Source organism: Eschscholzia californica, unplaced genomic scaffold (assembly GCF_041429995.1).
Source record: "Eschscholzia californica isolate CP2 unplaced genomic scaffold, dmEscCali1.0.p SCAF_2, whole genome shotgun sequence".
Classification (NCBI taxonomy): Eukaryota; Viridiplantae; Streptophyta; class Magnoliopsida; order Ranunculales; family Papaveraceae; genus Eschscholzia; species Eschscholzia californica.
This window is the reverse complement of record NW_028238309.1, coordinates 67,541,199-67,566,684: the sequence shown is the minus strand read 5'-3', so window position 1 is coordinate 67,566,684 and position 25,486 is coordinate 67,541,199. Positions and strand designations below refer to the sequence as shown.

The following is a 25,486-nucleotide window of genomic DNA, read 5'->3' as shown; positions in this document are numbered from 1 at the left end:
CAAAAGTTTTGGAGAAACATCAAAGGATCCTAAATCATCAATTTCTGGACAAGATTCAGTCTCCCAAGAGGTATATGAACATATCCTAACACTTTTTTCCAAGTTGTATGATATATTCGTTGGTTGTATGAAAATTTTTTGGTTGTTGAACACGGAGGGTATTTTCGGTCTGGTACAACCGAATTTATGCCATTTTACGGCTCGAGTCCGCCGAAAATATGCACAGTAGCTACTGTGCAAAAATTCGGTGGGCTCGAGCCGAAAAATGTCAATAAATTCGGTTCGTGCCCACCGAATTTATGCACAATAGCTACTGTGCATATTTTCGGCGGACTCGAGCCGTAAAGTAATACATAAAACGGTGGTCTCGGGCCGTTTTGACTAAAATTCTCTTTTTTCCTTATAGGGCTTTGCTGCTGTGGCTTCTTCTCAACTTCCATCTCAAATTACTACATTCGAGAAAAGTCGTACATCAGTGAAGATGTCTCATCAAATCAACGCCTTTAGGGAACTCAGGGGTTATGTCTCACACAATGCACTTGACCTGTTGGCAGATGAGGTGGAGCGGGCAAAAACTATAGGAATTGATTCAAATTTGTGTGGATGTGTGTATAGGTCTGTGTATGGTCTCCCTTGTGCTCACGAGATGGAAATCATTATGAGACGTGGTGAGGTGATATCTTTGTCACTCATTGACCCACAATGGACTAAACTCTCAATTATTCCTACTCCTGAGGTATATAACGAACTTCAGAGTTCTTACGAATTAGGATTGTTGTACTCCATGTGGGATATGTCGACCGGTCCTGAGAGAAAAGCCATATTAGAAAGGTTGAGGAGTATTGTTTGTCCTTCAATGACATCCATGACAGAACCTTTGGCAAAATTGAAAACCCGAGGAGCCCCAAAGAAACCAAGAAACAGAAAAGAGAAGGAAGCAGCCATATCTACTAAGAGAGATCCTTCTCGTTGGGAGTATGCACAATGTATTCCGGAAACATTGACAGTGGCGATAATTTCAATCCGCAATTAGAAGAAACTCCATCAAGTATAAAGAAGGAAGGGGACACATCATCGAATGCAATAGCAATAGATATGGAATGAAAACTTAGTTGAAGTTGTTTTTTTTTAGTAGTAACTGTTAGTTGAAGTTATTTTTTTTAAACGTCAAGTTTTTTGATCAAAGGAAAAGTTTTATTTTTTAAAATAAGAAGTACTGTGCAAAAAACGGTGGGCTCTTGCCGTTTATGTTGCTAAAAACGGCTCGAGCCCACCGTTTTTTTTGCACAGTACCTACTGTGCAAAAAAACGGTGGGCTCGAGCCGTTTTTAGCAACATAAACGGCAAGAGCCCACCGAAAAGTTGTATCTCTCTCTCTCTTTTGTATCTCTCTCTCTCTCTCTTTTGGCACATATCTCTCTCTCTCTCTCTCTTTTGTATCTCTCTCTCTCTTTTGGCACATTTCTCTCTCTCTTTCGGAGTTTTGTATCTCTCTCTCTCTCTCTCTCTTTTGTATCTCTCTCTCTTTTGGCACATATCTCTCTCTCTCTCTCTTGGCACATATATCTCTCTCTCTCTCTCTCTTTTGTATCTCTCCCTCTCTTTTGGCACATTTCTCTCTCTCGGAGTTTTGTATATCTCTCTCTCTCTCTTTTGTATCTCTCTCTCTTTTGGCACATATCAAAATATAACATTTCAACCATATAAAAAACCAACCTTTTTAACATATCAAAAGATAAAGTATCTAAAGCCGTTCAAATTATAAAAGTATCCGACATCATTCAAAAGTTTCCGACATAAGTCTCAAAATATAAAAAAGTATCTAAAGCCGTTCTAGGTCTTCCTCCTGCCCATGGCCTTTGTTTTTGTCCTCTTCCTTGTATTTTCTTCCTGAACCCTCTGGGGTGCCTCTGGAAGTTGCTCCTCCCTCAATACTTGGTGAAGAATTTCCTTTCCTGCATCCACCCCAGACAAATCTAGTGCAGCAAGGGCATGCCGAATACCCTCTCTCTGAAAAAAAAAATCAAGTCCGTTAACATGTATTTCCATCAATACTAAATAAAGTAGATTACATGCTTTATGTGTACTTACGTAGTAAGCAATCGAACCGAGTGAGCTTTGTGCTTGGTTCGTCTTCCGATGGTTTGGGTTTTGGACCTTCGGGTGGGAAATTCGACTCAACCACTCAGCATATTTATCATCGACCTCCCAAGCCGAACTAACCCGTTGCGACCTATCTTTCTCGTTGAGGACATGATGTTCCCAGTTCTCCCAATACCATGTATGTTCTCCATAATCCTTTGCTTCACTCCTTCTCTTCTTTGTTGCTCTCATGGGGGCAGACGGAATATGTTGAACCACACCAAATTGCCTCAACACCCTTTCGGGTTGATACGGCTCGGCAATATCATCAAATACGATACAACCGCTGTAGAAGGCGTATAGTGGGGGAGATGACTCACCAATGCCCATGAGTCTATATGGGTCCCAAATAACCTAAATAACACAATTATTATACTAGATGCTCATTCAATGTCAAATTAACATGCAAAATACCATAGTATATAGAATTTTACCTCTCGCTCCTCTAAAGCGTCGATCATCTCTCGGAGGTTAACCAGTCTGTCATCTAGATTTTCATGTGCATCATGCTCCGTCCATCTACCCATCAGAGGCAAATCCGGCCTAATGTCGAAATCCTTTTTCAAATCCGACAGACCAAGCTTAAAGTGCTCGTCAATCCATGCCTAAACAAGAAAACAATTATTACTACCAAGAAGATAAACTCCTAAATTAATCAACTTATAATAATGTGAGAAATACCTGGAGGAGGGGCAGATAACCCGCCATTTGTCCACCCTTAGTGGAAGCATGACCGAGCTGCCTATAAAGGTAAGAAAGCACAGCCGTGCCCCACGAATATTTAGGGACCTTCGTCAAGTCCATCAAATATGTAAGGTAGCAAACAGGCACCTTCGAACCACTCTTGTCACAAAAAAGAGTCGAGCCCATAAGATGGAGAAGGTACCCTCTGACGCAAAAGTCTTTCTTCCGTGCGTCATCTTAGTCTAAGCTACCCGAACATATTTCCCTCAACCACAACATTCGGACACTCTTGCACTTAGTCGTCTTCAATTCTGCTTCCGCAGCCTCAGGTGTCACCCCTAAACCTTTCACCAGAAGTGCGCATTCATTTACATGGTCATTATCAAGATGAACCGAGTGACCTGTAATCTGAAGTCCTGTAATACGATGCACATCCTCTAGTGTGATCGTCATTTCTCCAAATGGCATGTGAAAGGTGTTAGTATCTTCATGCCACCTCTCCGTGAAAGCCGTGATAAGAACCCGGTCAAGTTTCTGGTAAGAGTATTTAGCGATTTGCAGAAGTCCTGATGCTTCCACCTTCTCACGAACTACTTTACACTCGAGTTCTATGTCCCAGACATGTTCCTTCTTTGAATCCCGTATACTTTTACTTTCAAGGGCCCCCACTTGCACACCACTTGCGTGATTATGTAGTTTCAAAACAGGACGATCCTACGTAAACAAACATAAAAGTTACGTTTATTGAAAGTTAACAATATATTATTATATTAAACATTGATAAGTGCGAAAAATAGAAAAACATACACGTACCTTGCCATTCCAAATCTGGTATGCAATATGGTTCTCATAGTTCTTGAGAACGCTTCGGTCCGTCGGCCCTCCTGGAAAAGGATCCGCACCTGCTTCACTTGTCGAACCGTCGACAATCTGCTTCCTAGCATCCTCCTTCCTCTTTCTCGCACTTACAGTTTGTGCGACACGTTCAGACATGACTAAAGGTAAAATAGGATATATAAATAAAGTCAAACAACTTGGAAAAAATGGCATTAGAAAGTATAAATAAAGAAAACAAAATTTGACCTACTGGCCAAAATACGGTGGGCACGAGCCGTGAGATGCCCAAAAATCGGTTCTAACCCACCGAATATATGCACAGTAGCTACTGTGCATAATTTCGGTGGGCTCGACCCGAAAATGTGCACAAAATTCGGCTCGAGCCCACCGAAAATATGCACAGTAGCTACTGTGCATAATTTCGGTGGGCTGGAGCCGAAAATATGCACAAAATTCGGCTCGAGCCAACCGTAAAAATGCACAGTAGCTACTGTGCATTTTTACGGTTGGCTCGAACCGAATTTTGTGCATATTTTCGGCTCGATCCCACTGTAAAAATGCACAGTAGCTACTGTGCATTTTTACGGTGGGTTCGAGCCGAATTTAGTGCATAAAACGGTCTGGTTCGACCGAAATTATGCTTGGTGAAGAAAAATTGGGGGTTTTTATCTCTACGGTCTGGTACGACCGTATTACGATTTTTAAGCATTAAAATTCTAACTTAAACTAAATTAAACCAGAATCATGAACATCATAACAACACATACAATCCAATCCAGAAATCAATCAAATCAAAACCCTATCAATCTAAAGTCTTTCTCTAATCATAAACCGAAAACCAATCTAAAGTCTTTCTCTAATCATACAATCCAACACATACAATCCAATGAATCTATCCCTCCTTCAAAAAACCGAAAACCCCTTTCATTAAAAACCCTAAATTCATAACTCAAATCTAGAGACATATATACAGAGAGAGAGAGAAAGATATAAGGAGAGAGAGAGATATATACTAACCTGGTACAATGGTGAAGAATGAGAGAGAGGGCGAGAGACCTAGAGTACGAGAGAGACCTAGAGCACGAGAGACAACCTTGAGCACGAGAGAGAGAGAAGGCGGGAGATAGAAAGAGAGAAGGGATGAAACTGGTTGGGAAGGAGATGGTCAAGGGTTTTAGGGTCAATTTTAGTCTTGGGTTAAGTTTGACCTAACGGCGTTAACTTTGCCGTTAGGTCAAATATAGAAGAGGGGGGTGCTCCTTTGCAGAGGGGGCCCTATAACCAAATGGGTTATAATGAGGGGCGCTTTTAGCGGGGAGGCCTTTTAACAAAAACGGGGGGGCCTTTTAAAATTTCCCTTGTGAGATTTAGTCTCCTTTAATTTTTTCCTTCCTTCTCTTCTGCGAATTCTGTTTCAACATGAGTACCGTTAACCAACAATTCATTCAACACTTTGAAGCTCTTACCACAGAGGATAACCCGATCATTACTGTAGAGGAAGACACGTCGGAATCACTGGACATAGGTATCATTAAACATGGAGTGGTGAAGTTCTTGAGTGCGAGGCAAATTGAAATTGGAATAGCCATGAATAGATATCCAAAATCATAGATGTTCCTAACAAATTTGTTCTTACAGAAATTAAGGAGAATCTATTCTTGATCCGATTTGCTACAGGAACAGAACTAGATATGGCTATTGAAAAATCTCCTTGGGTAGTGATGGAAGATTTGATTATTCTTCAAAAATGTGATCCTACTAAGGCTCCTGGCGATCATATATTTGAGACTGCATGGTTTTGGGTACAACTACATGGGATACCGATCAAGCATTTAAACTCTACAAATGTGACTCGGTTGGCACAATCTATGGGAAATTACATTCCGACGACACGTGAAGATGCGGCGAAATGGACCGTATTTGGTCGAGTTAGGGTGGAATTTAATATCTCGTCGGTTTTCCCTAAGAGGGTTAATCTAAATACTTCAAACTATCAACTCATATCTGTTGAAATTAGGGTGGAGAGACTCTCTCGATTCTGTTTATCATGCGTTCGAATTGGCCATTCTATTAACTTTTGTCTTCTGTTTATCATGCGGTCGAATTGGCCATTCTATTAACTTTTGTCTTCGTGCGATGGAACCTACATACCCTTTAGAATACAAAATTCCTTTCTATAATCGGACCCTGGCAAGAGAATTAAATTCCTTCTCGGGTCTAGACCAGTCAGAATTTCTCGGGATTCTGGGTGATCCATCCGAATCTGATATGGATAGTCATACTCACCCTCCTGGATCTTTTAATTTAAATGCTAATTTTGGTTTTCTTTTGGATAATTTAACGCAGATAAAACGGTCCAAATTAAACCATAATCAAAGAAAGACTGTAGTTGTGGTTCAGGGCCAACAATTAGTGGGAAACCAACACTATTCAGAATCAGAGAAAAGCAATTTCGAGATTACAGAAAGCTCCATTCAAGGACAGAATCGTCATAGAGGTTCACTTAAACGCCCCATGAGGAACATGTCGGGTGAAACTGAAGTTATTTCGGTCACGGCTACCGCAAAGCCGATGGAAGAATGAGTATATTCTGTTGGAATTATCGTGGTTTAGGGAACGACACGACAAAGAATACTTTGTATCAGTTCCTATGGGCCACTAGGCCTATTATTGCGTTTATTTCTGAAACTAAAATAAATAATATTAATAATATTCCTAATTATAATTATGTAGGTTTAAATAAAAGTTTTTTTGTTTCATCTCAAGGTAGGGGTGGAGGTCTTATTTTGTTTTGGAATGACTATCTGGATGTTACTATTAATTACTCTTCGAATAATCTAATTCATATCACTGTTATAGGTCCCTCTATGGATCAACGTGGAATCTATTCTGTGTTTATGGTCCTCCAAGAGTGCAAGATAGGTCGTCATTTTGGGGGGAACTCTTAGTACGGATTTCAAACACACAGGGACCTCTTTGCTGTATAGGAGATATGAACGCCATGGGATCGAGATCGGAAAAGTTCGGCGGCTCTTCTAATATACCTTTTCTTGAACAATTCCAGGACTTCATTCAGAATGGTGGACTTTTAGACCTTGGTTTTCATGGGCCTGCTTTTACTTGGACTAATAATAAATCCAGATTTCACCTCACTAGAGAAAGATTGGACCGTGCCCTTTGCAATGCGGATTGGTTGATAAATTACCCTGACTCGGGACTGTTCCATTTACCTAGATACTCGAGTGATCATGCTCCTATTTTACTCAAAATGGTGGTGGAATCTAATATTTTTGCAAAAATTGACAGATTCGAGGCGTTTTGGTTAAAACATTCAAACTATAAAGAATCATTTCAAAGTAATTGGGACAAAACTACGGGTTCTTTCTACGATAAAGTACTTCAAGTAAAAGACTTGACCAGGAAATGGAGTAGGCAAACTTTTGGTTTACTGAAAGAGAGACTTAAAATACTTCGTAGCAGGTTACTACACATTCAGACATTAGCCCCCACAGAAATTACTCTTCAGATAGAAAGTAACTACCAAGAGGATATATTATATTTTGAAGAATTAGAAAGAGCAAGAATGGAACAAAGAGCGAAAGTCAAATGGGTTCAAAACGGTGATCGGAATTCTAAAGCATTTCACGCAGCAGTATCACAAAGAAGACAGAAAAACCAAATCAGTGAGCTTAGGCTGCAATCAGGTATCAAATCCAATAATCCCACTGAAATTGCAACTGATATCTCATTATTTTTTCAGAATTTGTTTACTGAAGAGATGGTAGTACAACCACCGATAGAGTTATTAGATGCATATAAAGTCATATCGGAAGAAGACCTGGGCTACATCTTAAGAATTCCATCCACAGAAGAGATTAAAGCAGTTGTCATGGAGATGGGTTCCCTCAAAAGCCCGAGACCAGATGGTCTCCCGTGTATATTTTATCAACAAACTTGGGAGATTGTAGGTGGGGATCTGGTACACTATATTCAGGAAGCTTTCAAGTCAGGTTCAATTGACCCTTCTCTTAATTTAACTACTATTGCTTTAATCCCTAAGGTGAGGAATCCGAGTATGGCCTCGGATTTTCGTCCGATCTCTTTATGCAACTCTATTTACAAATTCATCACTAAAATAGTTGCAAATAGGATTAGGCCTCTCTTAGAGGATAACATTATGTGGACTCAAAACGCTTTTGTCCCGAATAGACAAATAGTAGATAACATTGTAGTGACTACCGAATTGATTCACTCTATGCATGGTTCAAAAGCTAGATCGGGTGGTTTTTCTCTAAAAATGGATATGGCCAAAGCTTATGATAGGGTCAATTGGTCTTTCTTGACCCAAGTTCTTCAAGCGACTGGTCTTCGTGGCCCCATTCTGAGTCTCATAATATCTTGTATTTCGACTGCTAATTTTAATATTCAGATTAATGGGGGTCTGTTTGGGGCTTTTTCAGCCTCGAGAGGTCTTAGGCAAGGGTGTCCGTTATCACCCTACCTTTTCATTTTAACTACTCAATCCCTATCACTACTTATTATCCACTACGAGAGGCAGTGTCTTTACACCGGATACAAATTTAATAGAGTTTGCCCTTCTATCACTCATTTTCTCTTTGCAGATGATTTAATCCTTTTTGGAGAAGTTAGTCTTACCAACCTCAATGCAATCTTGCTACTTATGGAAGAATATGCTGGTTTCTCTGGACAAGCAGTGAATTTCGATAAATCCTCGATTTATTTTGGTGCGGGAATTCCACCTGAAATTCAAGAAGAATATATAGCTAAGTTAAAAGCACCTCGTATGACAAATCAGGCCAAGTATTTGGGTTCACTCATCATGAAACCAGGAAACAGAATAGAAACCTATACTTGGCTAAAAGAAAAGTTCAAGAAATCACTTTCTGGGTGGAAGCAAAAAACTAATTTCACAAGCTGGTAGGACAGTTTTGAAAAAGTCGGTTTTAGGCTCTTTCTGCACTTATACATTCGGATTACAGAGAGTTCCTAAATCAATTATTTACACTCTAGAACGAGAAGAGCGTAGTTTTTGGTGGGGACATGAAGTTGAAGATCGAAAATTACACTTTATCAAATGGGATGTTATCACTAGATCGAAGAAGCAAGGTGGTTTGGGTATTAGAACTTTAGCGGAGGTCAATGAGTCTATGTTAGCTAAAATGGCATGGAGACTTTGCACAAATAATGATGATATGTGGGTCAAAATACTAAAGTCGAAGTATCTTACCAATGTGAACTTTTGGGAGGCTTCTCCGAAGCAACATAACTCTCAATTCTGGAAGTCATTGCTTCAAGTAAGGGATGTGTTAAGCAATCACAGCATATGGCAGATTGGAAATGGCACCAAAGTACAAATAGAGAAGGATCCATGGCTACCTGAAATGCAGAAACAAGAAACCATATGTAATAAGGACATTATCCAACAACATCAAATGGGTCTCTGATCTGCTACACCCTGGTACTAACCATTGGAACTGTAGTTTGCTTAATGAGCACTTTGATCAGGAAACTATAACTGCGATTCTTAACTTATATGTTCCAAATGATAATTCGGAAGATAGCCTTATATGGTGTCGAACAGAAAAAGGGAACTTTACAACTAAGTCTTATTACTCTACCATCAAACAACAATCGAATTTTCCTGATCATCTTCAGTCATTTCCTTGGAGTAAGCTTTGGAAGAAGAGTTTAATGGACCCTAAAATTCAGTTATTCACTTGGAAGTTAATACACAATGGTATAGCTACTCTCTCAAACATCAACAGACGCATGCATCACACAGATCCGATCTGTAAACTATGCAATTCACAGGAAGTAGAATCTTTAAATCATTTATTCGGTTCATGTCCTTTGTTTATACAATTACTATATATAACTAATGATCATGATTTACTTCAATTAGGGTCGGATCCCATTATAAATTTGCAGGAGTTACTGAATCAAGGAGAAAAGGAAAACAGAATTTGGTATAAATATACTTATCTGTTATGGATTTGGTGGAAGAGTCGCAACGAAGTTTACTTCAATCATCGCACCATCGATTTGGATAGAGTCTGGTTGATGACCAAAATTGAACTTAACAAAAACCCTAACTTGTTAAACTCGACCTTTGATGTTAATGAAATACAGGTACAAGCTTGGATCCCACCTTCACAAAGAAATTTAAAGGTTAATGTCGATGGAGCATACAGAATAGGGGGAGCTTCGGCGGCGGCGATAGTGAGGGACTCATCGGGAGGTATTCTCAGCTCTAGGGTTTCAAGAATCTCGCCCATTTCGGCTCTCTATAGCGAAATGAAAGCTTTCCAATTAGGTTTAGAAATGGTGGAGGAATACCTATTATATGGAGTAGAGATTGAGGGAGATTCAAGGGTCATGATAACCCTATTATCGGACGGTTCTGAATGTATCCCGTGGCGCATCAAACATGAAGTCCAGCTGTTGCGAGAAAAAGCGAGAGAAAGAAGAGTGAAGTTCCGCTACTGCCCTCGGTCTGCAAATTCGGCCCCTCATAATTTGGCTGTTGAAGAATTGGTCCGTGCTGACTGATTTTCTTTTTTTAAGTGTTGTTAATTTCAGTCTCTTACCTTGTAATAGACTTTATTGATATATGGTATCACTCGTTCAAAAAAAAAAAATTCACGTGGGGTAAGCCAAATATTCATCTTCAGTCCCTAATAATTCAGAATTGCCCCCTGTAGAGTGCACAACTTCAGAACGCACCTTGTATTAACTTAGATTATTTGAACCAATTCAATCTTCATATACCAAGTCACAAAATAATTGGCTATCTTCACCAACTTCTTATAATAATAACTTCTTTGTATTTTCTAGGGTTTGCTACAAAACCATGTAACTTAATTAAATTCATCAAAATTAACATGTAAAGACTATAAAATAAAGCCCAAAAATGAAGTACTTTACGTACTCATCACATTACACATTAAGTTCCATATCATAAAAACAGATATATTGAAACGAAAACAATACGAGTCACTTTATAACGCAAGTATATCTTTAAGAGCTTACTTCTAACCGGCCTAACCTTGATCACTTAGAATAGCAGGCTTGCCCAAGCAGCAATAAATGCAAATCCACCAAATGGACCTAACCTAGAATACTTTCTGTCCTCAAGAAGCGCAACCGTGTAACACCTGCAAAACCCAAGCCCTAATTTTCGTCAAATTCATAAAGTAGGTTCAAATATACTTGGCTAAAGATGGTAAGCGAAAATCAGTTGTTGGGGAGTGGGTCATGTATTTCAGCAATTTAGAAAGTCCATATGATCGTATCTTCACCTAGCAAGTGAAGCATAGTGAGCTTGTAAGTTTTTCAGTTATTATGGGTGCTATAGAGACTCAGAGAGACCCAGGCATCACATTATATCCTATAAAACAAATCTAGGGTGGGACAAATGCTCAAGGGCTCGCGACCTGTTCCATTTACACGAGTCTGAACGAGCCCGTTGACACTCAGAACCCGGAGACTGGTAGTGCTCGCCTGACCTGCTAAGTTTAACAGCAATCTAGTGACAAATATTACACGTACTAAACAAGAACTTTGTCACAACGTGCAAATCAAGGTAGAACAAAAACGACTATAGACCAACGTTTTTGACAATGGACATGACCACATGATGAATGAGGGTTAGGTAAGGATGGCAGTATTGTCAAGCTTGTCAACGAGTCATTCTCTTAACGATAATTACATTTTATTGAATGTGTAAAATTGTATAAAACTTTATATTTTATGTTGTTCAATTTGGTCGATAAATTGGTTCGCAATAGTTTATACGAGTATCTCCTTGTGACCCCTCGAACAATGACTCGAAGTGTGACCCCTCGAACAATGACTCGAAGATCAGCACAAGACTAAGAAGGATAGTTCATTGTCAGGATGCCAAGAACATGTCTTACTCTATTCTATGTAGTCTGTTTGGGCCGAGAATCTTGTGTCTCGGGTCGGTCTCGGACTCCCCTGAGACGAGACTCGGCTGAAACACCAAGTTAGGGTTTGGTCGAGTTTATCTCAGCCGATCCAGACCGAGACAAACCTACTTGACTCGGCCTAACAAGACGCGGGCACGAATTGACACAAGAAACAGAATTGAGTACTTACGTCCCGGAGAAAGCTAGAATCCCAGTAGTCAAAAGGCCTCCAAACTACAAAAGAAATCAAGAAAAACAAATAAATTTTGATATCTGACAGTCAAATTATCAATCACCCAAAAGAGAATTGAAAAGGGTATTTACAATATTAGGGTTTTTGGTGATAGGAGCTCCAATCAAAGCTGCTGTATGAACCAAGTGATAAAGAGATGCAGTTTGCCAAACTTTCCATTGACATAGTTGAGAAAAAAAAAAATAATAATTTAACATCTAATTAATACAAAAAAAAAATTAACATCTAATTGGGGTTTGGGGATATAGGATTGAGTTAAATTCTCTTCTAATCAATGAGGGGAAGAGAAAAAAATCGTTTTTTTTACCTCTTTGTAAGTGGCCTTTTGTGGTTTGAAGCCATGGGCACCATAAGTGCCAAGACCTAGAGCTGCACCGTTTGTTGTTATTATTTGAATTCATGGTTGTTTACAAGAAAGCAATCAGAGCCCACTTCAGGCTAGTTAGAGAAGAAGATCACACTTTCATATACAATAAGTAAATGGGTTCCAATCCCTCAAGGTGGGGCGTTCCTGTTACATCCCTGCCATTCTCTTGGAGCTCTGGTGCTCCTGTAGGAGCAAGTACTAGATAAGTCATAGGTACATGCTTCTTGCATTACCTTTGGTCCCTATGTGCTCTTGTAAACTGTTTTTGGCTGTACCATTTTCTTTCAACTACTGTTTCTATTATTTTTTTTGGCGGTTTACTTGTTCTTATTTATGTTCAAGAGTGGATAAGGGTATTTCACCTTATACGGCTAAAATTCTTCCTCGTATTTGTCCATGTGAAACTCAAATCAGATGTTTTTGTTTTGACCTGCGACACTGTTAGAAAAGAACTGGAACAAATTCCGTTGCAGTCTGCTGGCTGATGCAAATGGGATTTCTTGTCTTTGATCTTTCAGAGTTGGGTTAAGCATGGAGCTGCGGTTTCTTGAATCAACATATTGGAGTTAAATTGAACTTCGTTCATTTGGTAAATAAAGTACTACATATAGACACATAGAGCGGTTAATGGTAATGGGACTGACTCACTACATGAGGTAAGCACCAAAGTCAACCTTTAACCAGCCCACGCCATCTTGATCAATGCATTTTTTGTTATACCACGACAAGCCAACCACTAAAACAATATCACTCTCATACTCAGTAATTTGTATTTCATAGAGAAGCCAAAAAAGGAATTGCATAGTTCATTTGTCTCAATTGTCAGTCAATACGAACTTTAATATGCACCAAAACAACTTTCATACATAATAAGGGAAACAGCCGGACCTGCACTTTCATCTTGCACTGCACATATTCCCTCTTTCAACAATTCTGCTTGTATGACAATCTAGCAGAAACAACATGGAGCAAAGAGAGTACGAGGAAGAACGTTGAGAAGTGAGCACCCAATAAAAACAATTAGCATTTCTATTCTTCTTTAAGTTATGTGGCTTTCCTCCTGGTGGAGTTCAATTTAGTACCAAAGATACCTGCATCCGGTCGTAATACGAACAAAATCATCCAAGTGTAAAGAAAGCTCATGTGGAACCTAAGCCAACAAAGAAAAAAAAAATTTACAGTTATCTCATACTATCATATACGAATAAGATATGGCATATGGTTTATTGGCATGTGCAAGACTATATGTGCCCAAATGACCAACTCCGTCTTTATTAGTCTTCATTTAGGTATAACCGTATAAGGGCATTAGTAGTACATTATACATAATCTATAACAATATGGGTTGTTAAGCAACCTGAACAAAAATTCGAACACATCAGGCAGTTTTCAAACTACATGCCATTTTGCCTGGCATTAGTACGCTACAAATTTTGTTACCCTATTCGCACAATGATAGCAAATAATGGGGGCTTCAACAGCATCACATAAAAAATAGAAGCAAAATACCTCCAATGTTTCGAGACGCTTAACAAGGTCAGCTCTTGTAACACCTTTTGCAGTGTTTACCCTGACATTAGGATTAAACACAATGGCTTGAATCAGCAATAGATTTGGTAGCTCATGTGATACTATTGTATAGAGTGAAACACATCGACAGACCTGATACTGAAACTTGGAGCGCTGTTATTCTACGTCATCAGTTTCTCAGCTTCTTCTTATCCAAGAAACTTCATCCATCGTCTAACCATCCACTGACAGAAAACAAACACAGCATTATTTTTTAGATGGAGCAAGCAGAAGTATTGCTGAAGTTGGCAGAGAAGTGCATCTAACCTGCGGCTAGAGGAGGATTACAAACTTACAACTGGATGAGAATGAAGAGTGCAAGTGCACGTGCTCGCGCGCGATCATTGCCTTCCAATTTGGGTAGGGGAAGAGAATCTTTTTCCTAATCCGGAGTTAATATATAAGAACTTAATCACTGACAATGAAATAGACAACATGATTAAAGTTCATAAAAGCTGCCGAACCTTAAGTGACACTAGCTTCCGCAAAATCCCATTCACCATATTACCCGCACCTGGCCTAAGAGCAATCTTTGCCAGTCTGACATTCTAGATTTTGTCACATATCACCATCAAAAGGGAAAACAAAAAAGATGGAATAACAAAAGCAAACCAAACATGTTCGTCACAAGAAGAAAGAATGTACGCGAAGCCGTAGAAAAGATAAAGAGAAAAAGGCAGAGTCAGATCCATTGCCAAGTATTGGAAATGGGGATCCTGCCCACATTGGGACTTGCTTATAAATATTCTCTCTTCTAACACATTCACTCAAAGATTAAAAAACAGATCCATGTCCAAGTAAACTTGGTACACACCCACAAAGATCACGGCCTCGAGACGACCATTACAACAGCTCATCCTTGGAGAGTCTTAGGCCAAAGAGTTAAAGAACTGAAAGAAACTAACCATCCAATCTAAAACCATTTTTCAATATAATAATTAGCTATTTTATGAATTCCACGTCTAAGAAAAAGTAGCCTTGTATGGAACACAGGGGTAGCTCTAACACACTTGGGCAGTTTTTCTAGCACTCAGGAACCCATTTTTGGAGCCTGTGCTATATCCTAACCCAAGTTGTCCTTGTAAGTGATTACTGGAGAACCACAGACCTACCTACATGTAAGATAATTTGACAGGCAATAGTAGTTAAGCAAGAAATGATACTATCGTGAATAGAGTTAATCCAAGAGAATGTGGGAGTAGCGAAACTTACCTCATCGGCAACAGCATATGCTGGCATCTCCAGTTTAACAATCTCATAGAAACCAATTCTGAGGATCTAAAAATAAGAAAAACTAAGCATCTTTAGATAAATGAAATGCATTTAAGTGCTTAATAAACCTAAGAAGTTTTTTTTATAACTTCTTCTTGATGTAACAGCAGGGGTTGTAGATAAGACGATCACATGTAATTGGAAGTGTCTTAATTTATAGAGCACTAGTACCTGCAAAAGGAGAGGTTCCATGTTTCTAAATATACGTTCATCATCACATAATGACACTATAACATGATCAAGGTACCGCCTCCAACGAATAGTACCTCCAACTATTTCTGTCACCTACAAGAACCAAACACATGACTATAAAATGATACCCAGGTAGCAAACTAATGGACTTCAGACACTTTCAAATAAGTATCAGAAACTAAAACAAACAAGGAATCTGTGAGAATAGGCCCCGCATAGACAAAGGTACTCTCGTAACTAAGAATGTAATATCTAGGTCCTTTCCACTCATTGCCAACTGGTTTTGAGTTGAAAGTTTAATCAGTTTACTCTACATGGTTGTTCTAAGTTTGGGACAAAATGTAAGGATTTATGAATCCTCACAATTGTAATAGTTTAAAATAGAGTAAATAGAGTAATCTGCTCCAGATAAACCCTAGAAAAAAGGCAGCAGCCAAATTTTTGTAATGATTGCATAATGATAAGATTTACAATCATTGCTATTTAAAGCTTTGTCAGAAACCCTAAATAGTTTGGCCAGGACCACAAAAGCATACTGAGGCCTGGGCCTATGAACAGACTCTTTTTGGGCTTATTAAAGCACCTTAGGAATTTACTAATAAAGGACAATAATAGACTCAACATAAGCCCATATTAGGTTTGAGTCTTGTTGACCCAGTTTCTTCCAGCTGTCCTATTTCTTCCTCTCCATTCTGGGATGTTAACATGTGGCTGAGATCCAAGGGTGGATAGAATGTTGTCTTCTTGAAAGTACAGCCAGGAAGAGTTTCAAACCCTAAAGTACTTTCACTTGTGTAAGAGACTTCCATGACCGACATTAGTAAGTTATTTTCTTTTTCTTTCAATTCTATCTTGCTGCCACCATCAACAAGCACCGTCCATGGCTTCCAAGATCCTTGTGGGTTGCCACGAGATACACGACCAGGTGCTACTGTTATCTCCTCTTCATTAAGGTGATGAAACTCTTTAATCTCCATCTTTAATAGTGTATTCACCCCATTTACTTCCTGATCTAGGGTTGGTGCTCTAGGTTTTGATGGTCCGATAAATCTAACCTTTGTGACCTTTTTTGCTGCAGCTTGATCTTCCACTTGGGTCCTAACATTCCCCCTTCCATATGATGATCCATGTCCCCATGGATTGAAGTCAGGAAACTGTTGATACAACACTGTAACATCCTCCCAAGTGGAGTCTTCAGGTAACAAGTTACTCCATTCAACTAAAACTTGTTGTATAACTTGATTTTTTCTGGTTACTAACCTCTGATCTTTGACTCGCACAGGTGTTACCTTCATTACACCATTGGGATCTATCAAAGGTAACGAGTTAGTGACTCTGGCATCCTTCCCCATTCGCCTTTTTAGCTGCGAGATGTGAAACACAGGATGGATCTTAGATCCCTCAGGTAACTGGAGTTGGTATGCTACTGTACCCACTTTTTTTATGATTTGGTAAGGCCCATAGAACCTAGGAGACAATTTGAGATTTCGCCTAAGTTCGACTGTTGTTTGCCGGTAAGGTTGAAGTCGAAGATACACCCAATCTCCCACCTCGTAATGTCTCTCAATTCTTTTCTTATCTGCATATTGTTTCATTCTGTTTTGAGAATCATGTAGAGTGTCCCTTAGGAGTTGTGTCATTCTCTGCCTCTGCTGAATATAATCCATAGCCATTGCATTAGGAGACTCGAAAGTGTCTGGTATCATCATTAGAGGGGGTGGATACCCATATAACGCCTGAAAAGGTGTTTGTTTGATGCTTGTATGGTAATTCGTATTGTACCACCATTCTGCCAATGACAACCATTTCGCCCACTTTTTTGGTTCATAACTTGTCATACATCGCAAGTATGACTCTAAACACCTATTAACCCTTTCGGTTTGACCGTCCGATTGTGGGTGATAGGATGAACTCATACACAGCTGAGTTCCCATGAGTCTGAATAATTCCTTCCAAAAATGACTTATAAAGATTTTATCTCTGTCTGACACAATTGACCTAGGTAGCCCATGCAATTTGTAGACCGAATCCATGAATATTTTAGCAATAGTTTCTGCAGTGTAAGGGTGTGATATACTCACAAAGTGGCTGTATTTCGTGAACCTGTCCACCACTACTAGTATTGTCTCTTTTCCTTCAGATTTGGGCAGACCTTCGATAAAATCCATTGAGATACTTGTCCATGCTTGATCTGGAACTTCTAATGGCTGCAATAGTCCGAATGGATAATGATTGTCCCCTTTGTTTCTTTGGCAAGTGTCACAAGCACTCACATAATCTGTTACATCTTTTTTAATTCCCTTCCAGAAGAAGTAAAGCTTTATTCTTTGACAGGTTGATCTGATGCCACCATGCCCTCCTACAGCTGAGTCATGTAAGGTGGTGATGATATTACTTCTCAAAGCAGTTGGTGCCCCTATATAGATCCTACCCTTGTATCTCAGGATTCCCCTCTCCAAGGTATATCCTATTACTCCTGCTGCATCAATTGTCAATTTAGTTATTGTTTCCTTAGCGAAAGTGTCACCTTCATAACTGAGTAGAACATCGGCAATCCACTTAGGTTGAATAGTAGTAATCGCATTAAGCGCGGGCAGATCTTGGGCAACCCCTAGAAAGTGCATCAGCTACCTTGTTTTCCTTCCCCATCTTATATTTCACCTCGTAATCATATGCTAGGAGTTTAGCCAGCCACCTTTGTTGGAGATGAGTGTGGATTTCTTGGTCCATGAAATGCCTTATGCTTTGATGGTCTGTGTAGATAATGAAATGTGTGTCCAGCAGATATGATTTCCATTTGGTGACTGAGAGTACGATTGCTAACAATTCTTTTTCATATGTCGAATAACTCAGGTACTTGGGTCCAAGGGCCTTGCTGTAAAAAGCGATTGGTCTCCCTTGCTGCATCAAAACTCCTCCAATGCCTGTGTCACATGCATCAACCTGTAACTCAAAAGGTAAAGAAAAGTTAGGTAATGTTAAGACTGGTGTACTGCTCATTGCTTCTTTTAGCTGCTGAAATGCTTGTTCTGCTGCAATATTCCAGTGAAACGCATCTTTTTTAAGGAGGGATGTCAATGGTTTGCTAATAAGACCATAGTTCTTCACAAACTTTCGATAGTACCCCGTCAACCCAAGGAATCCTCTTAATGCTTTGACTGAAGTAGGCTTAGGCCAGTTTCTCATTGCTGATATTTTCCCTTCTTCCGCAGCTACACCATCCTTGCTGATTATATGTCCTAGGTATTCGACCTTTTCTTGAGCGAAGGAACACTTGCTGAGCTTGGCAAAGAGCTGGTTCTCTCTTAAGGTAAGTAAAACAGCACTTAAATCTTTTATATGTTGATCCATAGTGGGGCTGTATACTAATATGTCGTCGAAAAAGACTAACACTGTCTTCCTTAGAAAGGGTTGAAATATGTGATTCATGAGGGACTGGAAAGTGGCTGGGGCGTTTGTCAAGCCAAATGGCATGACACGAAACTCATAGTGACCCGTATGAGTTTTAAAAGCTGTCTTATACACATCTTCTGGATTCATTCTGATCTGGTGATAACCTGATCGAAGGTCAATCTTAGAATACACTACCGCCCCGTGTAACTCATCTAGGAGCTCATCTATGATAGGAATAGGGTACCTATCTTTAATGGTGAGATCATTTAGTCTCCTGTAGTCCACGCAAAACCTCCAATCACCCTCTTTCTTCTTTACCAACAAAATGGGCGAGGAAAATGGTGATTTACTGTCTTGTATAATTCCACTAGCAAGCATTTCTTTGATAAGTTTTTCTACCACATCTTTTTGATTATGTGAAATACGATATGGTCGCAGGTTGACAGCTAAAGCTCCTGGTTTAAGAGGAATGGAATGGTCACAAGCTCGAGTGGGTGGCAACCCGATAGGCTCCTGGAATACATCATCAAACTGCTGTAATAACTTTTGGAGACTTGGATCAGTTGTCGTACATGGTACTTCAGCAGTAGTAAGAGAGAAAAATTGACCAACAAGGTTAAGTATCCCTTTATTCCACACTTTTTTAAATGATTTCCCATCCATCATTGAGATTTTTGGCTGATCTTGGTTGCTTTTTAATGTCACCCTCTTACCATTCTGTTTGAATGAAATCTGCAGCTTATTGAAATCAAAAAGAATCGGGCTGAACTTCCTTAACCAGTCTACACCAAGTACCATATCACACCCCCCACCAAGTGTTAGCACTCGTACATCAGTTTGAAAGGTAATTCCCTGCACTTGCCATGTAAAATTTTTACATCCCGAATTACTAATCAACTGATTTCCATCGGCCACCATTACTAACATTGGTTTGATGCAGTCCATGACATATCCACATTTGTTTGCTAATGCAGGATCAATGAAGGAGTGAGTGCTTCCACTGTCTACTAAAATGATAAGGTCTTGCTTCTTAACAGTCCCCTTCAATTTAATGGTAGTAGAAGACGAATGGCTAGATAAGGCGCACGTTGACATACCTCCATCAGGTAAATCTTCCATTTCCAGTTCAGCCATAACCTCTTCTATATCCTGGTCTCTTCCTTCTTCTTCCTCAATACATGATATAGCAAATGCTTGTACACAATGTGCATTATGCCCGGGTTTCCACTGCTCATCGCAGTTGAAGCAAAGCCCCTTGGCTCGTCTTTGTCGCATTTCCTCAGCATTCATCCTTTTAACTTGGGAGTAGGGTGTTCCTGCCCCTGTATATAAGGTTTCTTTGGACTGAGTTGTGGGGGAAAGTTTTTTGATAATTGGGGTAACTGTTTGGGAAGAGGTTTTGAAGTTGTTAGACCTGAATGTTTGATTGGCAATATTTGGGGTTCGGTTATAGGTCAAGGGACCGATTCTTTTCTGGCTCTTAAGATTGAGTTGTTCTTGCCTCTTACATAGCAGCACTAAATGAGGAAAATTTTGGGGATTGAGCATTTGGACTGGTTCTCGGATTTCGGCCTTTAACCCACTGTAAAAACTGGATATGTAATATGTTTCTGGATGTTTGCCTATTAAGAATTCCAGATCTGTTTTTAACTCTTCAAATTTGCTCAGGTACTCGTCAACAGTGCCAAACTGTTTGAGCTTATTAAATTCAGACACCACATCAACTGGATCGATATTGGGATACCTCAACTGCATTTCTAGGGTAAGTTCTTCCCAAGTCAAGTCAGGGTTACTAGTAATTAACCCTTGATACCATTTATTAACATTTCCCTTGAAGTGCAAGGAAGCCATTAACACTTTTTGTCTACTAGACATTTTATAGAGTAAGAAATACGAATTACTCCTACGCAGCCAAACATCAGTGTCAACCCCTTCAAATGTAGGGAAATCTACCTTAGCCCTACTTAGTCTCAAAAAATCATCCATAGGAATAGAGTTATCAGCTATACCTGTCAAATCTTCTTCAGAAACCACCTCATTTCTGTTTTCTGCAGGTGTATTTGAAGAAGTACCTCCTGGATCTGGAGCTCGAGTTTTATCTCGTGAAATACACGAACCAGATCTGGACCATTCCTTCAACCGAGTGAACTGTTCATCTAATGCAAGAAGCAGGTCATTTTTAAAGTCAGAACGAAGTCTTCCCTCCAAGTCTTGCATACCAGTTTGGATATCATTAATGGAAGTCTGCATAGAAGTTATGGCAGTGATTTGAGTCTGAGTTAAATCTTCTAATGCTTGAATTCGGTTGGTGTGAGACATTGTGAGTGGCTCTGATACCAAATGTAAGGATTTATGAATCCTCACAATTGTAATAGTTTAAAATAGAGTAAATAGAGTAATCTGCTCCAGATAAACCCTAGAAAAAAGGCAGCAGCCAAATTTTTGTAATGATTGCATAATGATAAGATTTACAATCATTGCTATTTAAAGCTTTGTCAGAAACCCTAAATAGTTTGGCCAGGACCACAAAAGCATACTGAGGCCTGGGCCTATGAACAGACTCTTTTTGGGCTTATTAAAGCACCTTAGGAATTTACTAATAAAGGACAATAATAGACTCAACATAAGCCCATATTAGGTTTGAGTCTTGTTGACCCAGTTTCTTCCAGCTGTCCTATTTCTTCCTCTCCATTCTGGGATGTTAACATGTGGCTGAGATCCAAGGGTGGATAGAATGTTGTCTTCTTGAAAGTACAGCCAGGAAGAGTTTCAAACCCTAAAGTACTTTCACTTGTGTAAGAGACTTCCATGACCGACATTAGTAAGTTATTTTCTTTTTCTTTCAATTCTATCTTGCTGCCACCATCAACAAGCACCGTCCATGGCTTCCAAGATCCTTGTGGGTTGCCACGAGATACACGACCAGGTGCTACTGTTATCTCCTCTTCATTAAGGTGATGAAACTCTTTAATCTCCATCTTTAATAGTGTATTCACCCCATTTACTTCCTGATCTAGGGTTGGTGCTCTAGGTTTTGATGGTCCGATAAATCTAACCTTTGTGACCTTTTTTGCTGCAGCTTGATCTTCCACTTGGGTCCTAACAAGTGCATCTAACCTGCGGCTAGAGGAGGATTACAAACTTACAACTGGATGAGAATGAAGAGTGCAAGTGCACGTGCTCGCGCGCGATCATTGCCTTCCAATTTGGGTAGGGGAAGAGAATCTTTTTCCTAATCCAGAGTTAATATATAAGAACTTAATCACTGACAATGAAATAGACAACATGATTAAAGTTCATAAAAGCTGCCGAACCTTAAGTGACACTAGCTTCCGCAAAATCCCATTCACCATATTACCCGCACCTGGCCTAAGAGCAATCTTTGCCAGTCTGACATTCTAGATTTTGTCACATATCACCATCAAAAGGGAAAACAAAAAAGATGGAATAACAAAAGCAAACCAAACATGTCCGTCACAAGAAGAAAGAATGTACGCGAAGCCGTAGAAAAGATAAAGAGAAAAAGGCAGAGTCAGATCCATTGCCAAGTATTGGAAATGGGGATCCTGCCCACATTGGGACTTGCTTATAAATATTCTCTCTTCTAACACATTCACTCAAAGATTAAAAAACAGATCCATGTCCAAGTAAACTTGGTACACACCCACAAAGATCACGGCCTCGAGACGACCATTACAACAGCTCATCCTTGGAGAGTCTTAGGCCAAAGAGTTAAAGAACTGAAAGAAACTAACCATCCAATCTAAAACCATTTTTCAATATAATAATTAGCTATTTTATGAATTCCACGTCTAAGAAAAAGTAGCCTTGTATGGAACACAGGGGTAGCTCTAACACACTTGGGCAGTTTTTCTAGCACTCAGGAACCCATTTTTGGAGCCTGTGCTATATCCTAACCCAAGTTGTCCTTGTAAGTGATTACTGGAGAACCACAGACCTACCTACATGTAAGATAATTTGACAGGCAATAGTAGTTAAGCAAGAAATGATACTATCGTGAATAGAGTTAATCCAAGAGAATGTGGGAGTAGCGAAACTTACCTCATCGGCAACAGCATATGCTGGCATCTCCAGTTTAACAATCTCATAGAAACCAATTCTGAGGATCTAAAAATAAGAAAAACTAAGCATCTTTAGATAAATGAAATGCATTTAAGTGCTTAATAAACCTAAGAAGTTTTTTTTATAACTTCTTCTTGATGTAACAGCAGGGGTTGTAGATAAGACGATCACATGTAATTGGAAGTGTCTTAATTTATAGAGCACTAGTACCTGCAAAAGGAGAGGTTCCATGTTTCTAAATATACGTTCATCATCACATAATGACACTATAACATGATCAAGGTACCGCCTTCCAACGAATAGTACCTCCAACTATTTCTGTCACCTACAAGAACCAAACACATGACTATAAAATGATACCCAGGTAGCAAACTAATGGACTTCAGACACTTTCAAATAAGTATCAGAAACTAAAACAAACAAGGAATCTGTGAGAATAGGCCCCGCATAGACAAAGGTACTCTCGTAACTAAGAATGTAATATCTAGGTCCTTTCCACTCATTGCCAACTGGTTTTGAGTTGAAAGTTTAATCAGTTTACTCTACATGGTTGTTCTAAGTTTGGGACAAAATACTCACCACTTGTGATAGTCCCACATTAATTACGAGGATGGTTGGAGTGTGGGCCGTAGGTGTACACTCAAGCTTAGTAAGTGCAGAGGCTTTTGGTGGGCTCGTGGAGCCTTCACCAAAAACAAAACCCCTTACCTATCGGCCTGGGGTGGTGGTAAAAGCGGAGACAATATCAACTACTGAGGCTTAGGGCATCACACCAATTATTACACTTATATATTTTGCGCACTTTCATGTTTTTTTCTGACTCGTATTGTCTGACTCATCCAATTGAATGGTTTTGGGTCTGTTTGGGTCAGATGAGTCAGATTCAGACGACGAGAAAAAACAAACTCCAAGACATACCTATTCAGCAATTATTCGATGTAGTACTTTCGTGGTCCTTCTTTTCTCTTTAATTCAATAAACTTGATGCATTTTATAGTAATCTAAAAATGTAATCTTTGTTGAAGAAACTAGAGATGCAAAACCAAGACATTGAAGAGTGTTGGAAGGTCCACTCCACTCGGCCAAACCGAGTGGACTTGGTCCAAATAGGAATCCTACTACAACTAGGATTCCTTAGGAATTAGGATTGTAATTTAGATTAGTTTAGGATTAGTTTTAGATAAGTTTTGATAACCTTAAACTCTTCTCATGTAAACCTATATAAAGAGGTTCATATCATATGTAATGTACAAGTTGTAAGTGAATAATATAACCAAGGTATTTACCTAAACTATTATCTCTCATCACCATCAACCATTCTCCTTCTCGGGTCTCACACGAAGCTCTCTTCATCAACTCGATTATCTATTCAAGATCATCATCACTCTCTCTCGGTCTCTCGGCTATCATCAACCGAGACATTGTCTTCTTCACTCGGTCATCAACCGAGCTTCACTACTCTCGGGTATCACCAAGAGTCCTCACATATCTCTCGGTTATAACCGAGACATAGTCTCTCTCTCGGTCATCAACCGAGAGCATCACCTTCTTCATCTCCACTCGTTACATTCGAGTGTGCTTTATTATTCAAAGGTGTAAACCTTTTCACATGGTATAAGAGCCTTCAATTTTTTTTTTTTTCTCTCTTGAATCATGACTACTCCCGAAACTTCGGAAACTTCTCAAATTCATACTACTCTCAATAGTGGGCCGTTTGATGTTCACCATTCGGATTCTCCTACTACTATTCTTATTACACCACTTCTAACCGGTGATAATTACTCCTCATGGTCTCGAGGAATGTCAAAAGCTTTAAGGGCAAAGGGCAAACTAGGTTTCGTAGATGGAAGCATCGTTAAACCCACCGATCCTAATGAATTAGAACAATGGGGACGATGTAACGATCTCGTTTCTAGTTGGCTTATTAATTCGGTAGACCCACCTCTTCGATCATCTATCTTATATGATGAGACGGCATCCGATATATGGAAGAATCTCTTTGATAGATTTCATCAAACCAATGCTCCTAAAATCTTTCAATTAAAGAGAGCTATTTCTTGTCTCAAACAAGAGAATTTAGACGTTTCAACGTATTTTACACATCTCAAGGCTCTTCAAGATGAACTCAATTCCTTGCTAATCACCGAGCCTTGTATATGTGGTCATGGTCGCTCTTTGGTTGAAAGAACCAACCAAGATAGAGCTATGGAATTTCTTCAAGGTCTTAATGACCGGTTCTCATCAATTCGGAGTCAAATCTTGTTAATTGAACCATTCCCTTCAATTCTTCGCATACATTCACTTATCAAGCAAGAAGAGGTTCAACAAAATCTCATTACCCCCATGAATGTTGACTCTAACACTGCTGCCCTAGCGGTTGGTTCCAACGATTACTCACATAACCGATTCTACGGTTCCGATAGACAACGTACTAAACGTCCTCGACCCTTTTGCGAAAATTGCAAAATTCATGGACATGATGTTTCCTCGTGCTACAAACTACATGGGTATCCACCCAACTACGGTCAACGTGGACGGAACCGTTCACGCCAAGATCCCGTGGCTGCCTCGGTTATGGATACTAACGGTTCGGCTATGAACCATAATGGTTCGGGGGTGCCTGCAGCGTCATCTTTTACTCATGAGCAATTTCAAGGAATTTTAGCATTATTAGATCGCAATAGGCAACCAACCGACCACTCTAACGGCACCACCAAGGATCCACTCATCAATCTCACAGGTAAG

General features: G+C 39.6%; 1 protein-coding gene and 2 long non-coding RNA genes across 4 annotated transcripts; 1 reads left to right on the top strand and 2 right to left on the bottom strand.

Annotated features, from left to right (window-relative positions):
* Nucleotides 1-2,184: 2,184 nt before the first annotated feature.
* LOC147560637 (uncharacterized) lies at nucleotides 2,185-3,819 on the bottom strand (the record flags this gene model as incomplete). Its single annotated transcript, XM_086659299.1, has 3 exons — nucleotides 3,640-3,819; nucleotides 3,112-3,540; nucleotides 2,185-2,496 (listed from the first exon to the last, which is right to left on the bottom strand). Coding segments are annotated over exons 1-3 (921 nt in total), but the record flags the coding sequence as incomplete, so codon positions are not given.
* Nucleotides 3,820-15,972: 12,153 nt separating this feature from the next.
* On the top strand, nucleotides 15,973-21,769 carry LOC147560636 (uncharacterized). The gene is made up of 11 exons (XR_015235401.1): nucleotides 15,973-16,218; nucleotides 16,344-16,463; nucleotides 16,548-16,670; nucleotides 17,600-17,725; nucleotides 18,119-18,575; nucleotides 19,097-19,273; nucleotides 19,397-19,502; nucleotides 19,633-19,764; nucleotides 20,327-20,420; nucleotides 20,713-21,612; nucleotides 21,738-21,769. It is a non-coding gene; the product is annotated as an uncharacterized LOC147560636 (long non-coding RNA).
* On the bottom strand, nucleotides 21,758-23,024 carry LOC147560635 (uncharacterized). Of its 2 annotated transcripts, none has more exons than XR_015235400.1 (4): nucleotides 22,952-23,024; nucleotides 22,721-22,786; nucleotides 21,973-22,620; nucleotides 21,758-21,890 (listed from the first exon to the last, which is right to left on the bottom strand). It is a non-coding gene; the product is annotated as an uncharacterized LOC147560635 (long non-coding RNA). The 2 variants fall into 2 exon arrangements; XR_015235399.1 differs by having other exon boundaries at nucleotides 21,973-22,056.
* Nucleotides 23,025-25,486: the final 2,462 nt, after the last annotated feature.